General features: G+C 34.6%; 1 protein-coding gene across 1 annotated transcript; it reads right to left on the bottom strand.

The window, feature by feature from the left end:
• Positions 1–1,043: 1,043 nt before the first annotated feature.
• On the bottom strand, positions 1,044–8,495 carry LOC142230508 (uncharacterized). The gene is made up of 3 exons (XM_075301150.1): positions 8,120–8,495; positions 7,582–7,797; positions 1,044–1,286 (listed from the first exon to the last, which is right to left on the bottom strand). Exons 1-3 carry the CDS (start codon positions 8,352–8,354, stop codon positions 1,171–1,173), a joined length of 567 nt encoding a protein of 188 aa, XP_075157265.1. The 5' UTR covers positions 8,355–8,495; the 3' UTR covers positions 1,044–1,170.
• Positions 8,496–8,729: the final 234 nt, after the last annotated feature.

Raw genomic sequence — 8,729 nt, 5'->3', positions numbered from 1 at the left:
GAAAGAAAAAATTATTATTTATTTGGCCATAAAAAAATTGGTCCTTATCGGTTAATAATTATATATAGCCCCCATATAAATCGATCCCCAGATTTTACCTCCGGAGCCTCTTGGATGAGCAAATTTGAAATTTGGTAAATTGCGCTAGAATATGGCCGCTAACAACCATGCAAAAATTGGTCCGTATCGGTCTATAGTTATCTATATAGCCGATCCCCAATCACACAAAAATTGGTCCATATCGCCAAAAATAATCTACCAAAATTTTAGAAAATTTTGTCAAAATTTTATTTCTGTAGAAAATTTCGTCAAAATTTGATTTCTATTGAAAATTTCGTCAACATTTTAGTTCTATAGAAAATTTCGTCAAAATTTTAGTTCTATAGAAAATTTTGTCAAAATTTTATTTCCAGAGCAAATTTTTTCAAACTGAATTATATACGTTTTTGATCGGCTTTTTTTTTTGTTTAAAATATAAGTTAGTCCATAAACTTCCAATTTAGAAGACGGGTTTAAGAAGTTTTAAGACACCTTGCCATCGGCAAGTGTTACCCCAACCCAAGTAATTCGACTGTGGATGACAGTCTTTGGTAGAAGTTTATATGCAATCCATGTTGGAGGGTACATAAGATTTGGCCTGGCCGAACTTAAGACCGTATATACTTGTTATTTATATTATCCTTTCTCATTTGGAATATTTGAAATCACTCATATTGCGCATTCGAATTCTCACTCTCTCTCTCTCTCTCTCTAACTCCTTTTTTGACATCTAAGTACTGCATTATCTTAATATTTGCAGCCTATATCATTTCAAGTTATCGTTTCAATGATTTGAATAGACCGATAGTCGGACATAATCCACTCCACTCAGAAAAATGTTCAGCAAATTGCATCCAAGCATACCTGCGTCTATGATCACTAAAAGTGATAGTAAGTATCCATCTGAATACCAAGTTGTAATATTAAACTGTTCTTATGGGCAATAATAATTCAATGGATCACCTTTAATTAAACTTTAACACATTTCTTAATTACGCTTTTAATGGACGCTTCGATTAAGCCTCTGTATGAGCACTTTACCTCAACAACTTTATTCATTTAATGTAATTTATAAATTAATCTTAACCTATGTGAATTATTGAAAGTGGGAAATATTATACAAGTGTTCTTTTAATAAGGATTATTACAACAGCAATTTTTAATTAACGAGTGTTCATAGCATGATTTTGCATACAGCAACGAACATTCATAGTAAATGCATTGAGGAGGTTTTTGGTAAATGGATCCTGTAAAGAGAAATAAATGAAATAAAATAGAAAAATATTAAATTTCCATATTTTACATATATATAAAAAAAAATATTATGATAGAGATAGATACAAACACACAGATTATTTATTTGAAAAAAAAAAAAAATATATGCAATAGACAATTTTAAAATACAATTTCAAAGTATATTGCATCATTTAGACTAAGAAACAAGTCTCAACTTAATGGATTATACAAAGTGTTTCTTCATATCTTTCATTAGTGTGTTTTTCCTTACATTTTAGTTTTAAATTCAAAATTGAATTTAAGCTCAAAATATAATGACAATTTTTTTCAAGTAGAAAAAAATTTTAAAAATAAAACAAAAGGGTTGAAGACTAATCGTATTTTTGAAAGCTTTTAAGTTTTATGGTGTGCCTTATACACTGAAAAAATATTGTCCTGATAGATATCTTCTAGATTTCTTGTCCTTAATTGATGAATGCGTTTTTCGCTTAGTATAGTATATAGACGGATTCTGATATAACGTTTTTTTTTCTTAGTCCAAAAGTAGATAAACGTTTCAATAAAGTCGTTTTGTCCTTATAATTAAGTGATTTGATATGAAAGACATTTTTGTTTCACTAAGGTCAACGTGGCTATAGTAATTCTGAAAAATTCTTTAAAATTGATGAAATTAACTTTAAATTTGTTGTCTTTTTGCATCCTGACTACAAATCAAAAAAGAGTTCACAAATTTTGAGATGTTTTTCAAGACTTTATTTTAAACACGTTTTTTCTTGAAACATAGCCTAATTTCTACTTCAAGTCGAGTCTGAATTTGGAAATTTAAGTTGTCGCTAAAGGCTTTGATAGCACATGAAGAAAAAAGCAGGAAAGATGAATAAATTCAAATTTGTTTCATAGTATCAAGGTAGAAAAAATCTGAACCGCTTTTGAAATTTTGCACAGGTAGCATAATTAACATTCTAGCTACGCATGCCGAGTTTGGTTGAAATCGGTTCAGATTTAGATATAGCCCCCATATATATCTTACGCCCGATATGCAAATATATGACTCTAGAAGGTAGATTTTTTCTCTGATTTGCTTCGAATTTTGCACAAGAAGTATATTTGACAGTATCGTCAAGTGTGGCAAGTTTGATTTAAATCGGTTCAGGTTTAGCCACCATATAAACGTAAATTTGCAGAAATGTATTATTTTATCCGAGTTAGTGACGTTTAGTGCAAGTTTTTGGCGGATTTTTCTTGTTTAGTTTTCTTGCTTTTGTGTCGTTAACATTGAATATTTAATCAGATGTCCAATAAACTGGGGCATTAGAGGGTTAAAACGAAGCGAATCACCTTCTTCATTCTACCGAACAATGGCCAGCAAAATCTCAATCCATTGGACTTTTGCGCCTAGGGAATTTTGGAGAGTAAGGTTGGTACTAAAAAATATCAAAGTGTCGATCATCTCTGGAAATGGGTCAAAATACCGCAAAGCCAATGGCGTGTGATGGCTTTGTCGGCCGTTAGAAGGTAATAATTTGTACCAAAGGTAGGTAAAATTTTATGTTATAGCCGATAATTTTTGCTTTTAGACAATAAAATAAAACAAATAAGTATAGTCTAAAGTCGGGCGGGGCTGACTATATTATGGGAGTTATATCTAAATCTGAACCGCTTTTAGACAAAATAGGGCACGCTTAGTTAGAATGTTAATTCAACTATCTCTGCTAAACTGTACGTGAATCGGAGTAAAGATATGTATGGAGCTTTATCCAAATCTCAACCAAATTTGGTATACTTGTGCAAAACAGCAAATCAATATGAAATTCTGGTATATGGGGCATATAAATGAATAACGGGCGAAAGATATATATGGGAGCTATATATAAATCTGAGCAGATTTGGCTGATATTTTGCAAGTTTTACGGCGCTTGCAAAACATTCAGATGTACGAAGATGAAGAAGATTGGTTCATAAACACGTCATTTATGATAAAATCGATTATAAATATATGGGAGCTATATTTAAATCTGAAACGATTTTTTCCAAAATAAATAGCGATTGTTTTTGACCCAAAGAAAAATCCTATGCAAAATTTGAGGACGATCTGACTTAAAGTGCCAGCTGTACTTTGGACTAGAGGTGTGCACGTGAGTAATATTTTGCTCACGCACACTCACGATAGAAAAATCTTACTCACGCACACTAACGCACGATATTGTTTGGTAGGACTCACGCTCACGCACACTCACGAAAAGAAATTTTGTACTCACGCACACTCACGCACGGAAATGTCGTGACGCACGAAAAATACCGTGACTCAAATATGGTGACTCACGAAAAATGTTGTGACCCACGAACAATTTTTTGAGTAATTTACCATAGCGACGTGTCTGAAAATATGAGCATTATTAAAATCGAGAGCGTTATCACACTCTTAACATCCCAGGTGTCACTAAAATTGTAAATGAATTTAACTCTTAAGCGTTTTATGTTGGTGAGCGGGATTATTTTCGTGAGCGTAAATCTTTACTCACACACACTCACGAAGATAATATTTTCGTGACTCACGCTCACGCACGACATGGTCTGACTCGACCTGGACCAAATTTGTTAGACTTCCAAAAAACTGTAGACTTAAAATTTCAGTCTAATCCCCTGAGGTGAAACACAATGTTAGTAAAAAATATGGAAAACATTTAAATCTGAAGCAATTTTTAGGGAACTCAGCAAAAGTGTATTTATGATTTATCGGTCAATAGCTACAGTCTAAGAAAAAAGTCTACATACAACCTACATTTCTTACGTTTTAGAGAACTGGTAACGATTATGAAAAATGTTTTTAAACCAAAGTTTAAGGCTTTTGTAGCAAACAAAAATTATGAAAGAAAAAATGCCTAAAACATGTAACAAAAAGAAACAAGTATATACGGCCGTAAGTTCGGCCAGGCCGAAGCTTATGTACCCTCCATCATGGATTGCGTAGAAACTTCATCTTAAAACTGCCATCCACAATCGAATTACTTATGTTGCGGTAACGCTTGCCAAGGTAACGCTTGGCAAGGTATCCTAAAACCTCCTAACACCATCTTCTAAATTGTATGTAAGTCCATACGTGGTATATATTAAATCAAAAAAGATCGATCCAATACGTATATAATTCAGTTTGACAAAGTAGACATAAAATTTTGACAAAATTTTCTACAGAAATAAAATTTTAATAAAATTTTCTATAGAAATAAAATTTTCACAAAATTTTCTATAGAAATAAAAATTTTGACAAAATTTTCTATAGAAAGAAACTTTTGACAAAAATTTCTACAGAAATAAAATTTTAACAAAATTTTCTATAGAATTAAACTTTTAACAAAATTTTCTATAGAAATAAAATCTTGGTAGATTATTTTTGGCTCGAGTGGCAACCATTATTATGAAGCGAATAACATTTGAACAAAATTTTCACAAAATTTTCTATAGAAATAAAATGTTGACAATGATGAAAATTTTATTATGAACCGAATAAAATTTTAGCAAAATTTTCTCTAGAACTAAAATTTTGACAAAACTTTCTATAGAAATAAAATTTTGGTAGATTATTTTTGGCTCTAGTGGCAACCATGATTATGAACCGATATGTACCAATTTTTGTGTGATTGGACCAATTTTGGTATGGTTGTTAGCGACCATATACTAACACCACGTTCCTAATTTGAACCGGATCGGATGAATTTTGCTCCTCCAAGAGGCTCCGGAGGTCAAATCTGGAGAATGTTTTATATGGGGGCTATATATAATTATGGACCGATATGGACCAGTTCTGGCACGGTTGTTACAGATCATATACTAACACCATGTTCCTAATTACAACCGGATTGGATGAAATTTGCTTCTCTTGGAGACTTCGCAAGCCAAATCTGGGGATCGGTTTATATGGGGGCTATATATAATTATGAACCTATGTGGACCAATTTTTGCATGGTTGTTAGAGACCATATACCGATATCATGTACCAAATTTCTGGCGGATCGCATGAAATTTGCTTCTCTTTGAGACTCCGCAACCCAAATCTGGGGATTGGTTTATATGGGCGCTATATATAATTATGGACCGATGTGGACCAATTTTTGCACGGTTGTTAGAGACCATATACCAATACCATGTACCAAATTTCAGCCCGATCGGATGCAATTTGCTCCTCTTTGAGGCTTCGCGAGCCAAATCTGGAGATCGGTTATATGGGGTCTATATATAATTATGGACCGATGTGGACCAATTTTTGCATGGTTGTTAGAGACCATATACCAACATCATGTACCAAATTTCAGACGATTCGGATGAAATTTGCTTCTCTTTGAGGCTCCGCAAGCCAAATCTGGGGATCGAGTTTATATGGGGGCTATATATAATTATGGACCGATGTGGACCAATTTTTGCATGATTGTTAGAGACCATATACCAACACCATGTACCAAATTTCAGCTGGATCGGATGAAATATGCTTCTCTTAGAGGCTCCGCAAGCCAAATCTGGGGATCGGTTTATATAGGGGCTATATATAATTATGGACCGATGTGAACCAATTTTTGCATGGTTGTTAGAGACCATATACCAACACCATGTACCAAATTTCAGCCGGATCAGATGAAATATGCTTCTGTTAGAGGCTCCACAAGCCAAATCTGAAGGTCCCTTTATATGGGGGCTATACGTAAAAGTGGACCGATATGGCCCATTTTCAATACCATCGGACCTACATCGATAACAACTACTTGTGCCAAGTTTCAAGTCGATAGCTTGTTTCGTTCGGAAGTTAGCGTGATTTCAACAGACGGACGGACGGACATGCTTAGATCGACTCAGAATTTCACCACGACCCAAAATGTATATACTTTATGGGGTCTTAGAACAATATTTCGATGTGTTACAAACGGAATGACAAAGTTAATATACCCCCATCCTATAATGGAGGGTAAAAAAATTTTAGGGAAAAATGTGAAAATTATAGGGACAAAAATCTACATACAGCATGGCAACTCCTACAATAAAGGAGAAAATTAGAACAAAACAAGTATAGGAAAGTTAAAGTTATTTTTACACGTTTTCGACTTAGCAGCGGCCAATTTACAAGGAAAATTTGGGTATTTTTGCCGAAATAAGAAACACATATATATGGGAGCTATATCTAAATCTGAACCGATTTCAACCAAATTTGGCACACATAGCTACAATATTAATGCTACTTCATGTCCAAAGTTTAAAGTAAATTAGGGCAAAACTCTGGCTTCTGGGGCCTTATAAGTGCATATTAGGCGAAAGATATATATGGGAGCTATATCAAAATCTGAACCGATTTCAACAAAAATTTCAACAAAATTCGGCACACTTTACGACACTATCAATTTCATTTCTTGTGAAAATTTTAAAGTAAATCAGGCTGAAATCCTGGCTTCTGGGGACCTATTAGTAGATATCGGGCGAAAGATATATATGGGAGCTATATCTGAAACTTAACTTAATTTCTTCCAAAGTCAATAGGGTTGTATTCTGATTTGTATTCTGTGCCAAATTTGGACTTAAATTGCAACTTAGACTTTGATTACAAAAATGTGTTCACAGACAAACGGACATGGCTATATCGATTCAGGGGCCGACTCTGAACGATATTGCCAAAGACACCATATGTCTATCTCGTTTCCTTTTGGGTGTTGCAAACGTATGCACTAACTTATAATACCCTGTTCCACAGTGTGGCGCAGGGTATAATTAATTGATAAAAATTAACTTTCTAATCAAACTCGTAGGTCTGAGTCAGAAAAGATTGATTGGAAATCGTTTAATTTTTATTTTAATTATTGAAACAATTAATTTTCAAACTTTCATTTTCATGACTGAAGACATTTCAATAAAACAATAATTGGATCAATTCATTTCATTATTGAATCAGAAAAATTGTTTAAACACATGTCACATTGTAAAGTTCATGGCCCTGATATGGGCCTTCTTTACAACCTCCTCATGATGGAGGGTATAAAACCATGTTGAATTTTATGACTTTCTCATATACGCTTAAATATTGTTTTGTATGAAAAAAAACCCACGTGGAAAATTTAAGTATGAAATATGCTGTAAATAATTCTTCACTCTTTGAAGCAATGGGCTAAAGTACAACCCTATTTTGGCCAACATTTTCAAAATATTGCGTTACATTAGATAATAACCAGTATCAACTTCTCAATTACACCCCACAATAATCACTTTGTCGTCTTGCTCAATTGAATGGCATGACACACTTGAATAAATCCAAGAATATGATTCAATTACCTGGATAATCACAACAGCATGTATCGTGGAGAAGTTTATGTGAACAATAACTGTAGACAGATGAATCACACAGGGGACAACCGGCAAATGTTGTTGGTAGCTGATTGGTTTCGGGCATATATTGAGCGGCATTAGGTCGTTGTAGTTGTTGTTGTTGACGTCTTTCGAGTTTTACCGGCATAGGTTTCAGTGACATAATCATTGGCTTTTTGGCAACTGCAAGAGAAATGAGAATGAGGATATTGACAAATGGGGGACAAATGTGGCGATTATGATTTATGCAATAATCAGCTCAAATGATAATCAAACATCCTTCTGTGGTCATCACTAATGCTCCATCATCATCATCATCATCACCGGCCTAATCCAATGGGTTTAAGCTGCGGATGAATATGACAACATTAGATGAGGATGATGTTTGATTATGTGACTGTGGCCTAGTGTTTGCCTCTAATGCGTAAACATAATCAGGGTGCAGAGAGAGAGAGAGAGTTTGTAGGTTGTGGTGGTAGTTGGACGTTATTGTAGTGGTATTTACCCAAACTATTCAAATCATTAGTTTCACTTTCTGCCATTGATGGCCGTATGTATACTCCGGCACTTAGCACCATCGACATTAGCAAAAGCATCCGTAATGGTTTCATTAGAAATTTTCCTCGTCCTCCTCCTCTTCTTGCTTTTGCTGCATGTTCTTCACTGGGCACTTGTTGGTGGTCGATCAGGCTGCTGCGGCGGAGGCGGTGTGTCATCGGTAACATGACATTGTTGAACATGTTGGGTGTGCGTGTGATTGAAAGTCTATGGATGACTGAGGATGGATCTGGCTTAGACGAATGGCTTTGTGGGCCAACTGATGCGTATGGCGGTGACCAGCCTTAAAGACTAAGGGAACTAGAGAGTGTTGGTTCGCTTGAGTGGTTTGTGTATCTGGTTATCTGGTTATTACACAACTAAAACCCTCTTAGCTTTTTAAAATATCTCAACATCTTTTCTGATCTCGTCTGGTCTGGTGTGGTCTTCTTCCATTTTTACTGTCACTAAACAAAAATGCGGAGAAATGCATAAAATGTATCTTTCAACTGATGGGTGAATGGTTTTGGAAGTTGGGTGGCTCATTGGTTGCTTGACTTTCTGAATGGATTGCTGAT

This window comes from Haematobia irritans, chromosome 3, assembly GCF_050003625.1.
Source record: "Haematobia irritans isolate KBUSLIRL chromosome 3, ASM5000362v1, whole genome shotgun sequence".
NCBI lineage: Eukaryota > Metazoa > Arthropoda > Insecta > Diptera > Muscidae > Haematobia > Haematobia irritans.
This window is presented reverse-complemented; position numbering and strand designations above follow the sequence as displayed.

Excerpts from the sequence above, each read along its gene's own strand:
- LOC142230508 (XM_075301150.1), bottom strand. The coding sequence starts at position 8,354 with ATGTTCAACAATGTCATGTTACCGATGACACACCGCCTCCGCCGCAGC. Across the intron at positions 7,798-8,119 it reads TAATGATTTGAATAGTTTGG|TTGCCAAAAAGCCAATGATT; the intron begins GTAAATACCACT and ends TTTCTCTTGCAG. Across the intron at positions 1,287-7,581 it reads ATGCTGTTGTGATTATCCAG|GATCCATTTACCAAAAACCT; the intron begins GTAATTGAATCA and ends TTCTCTTTACAG.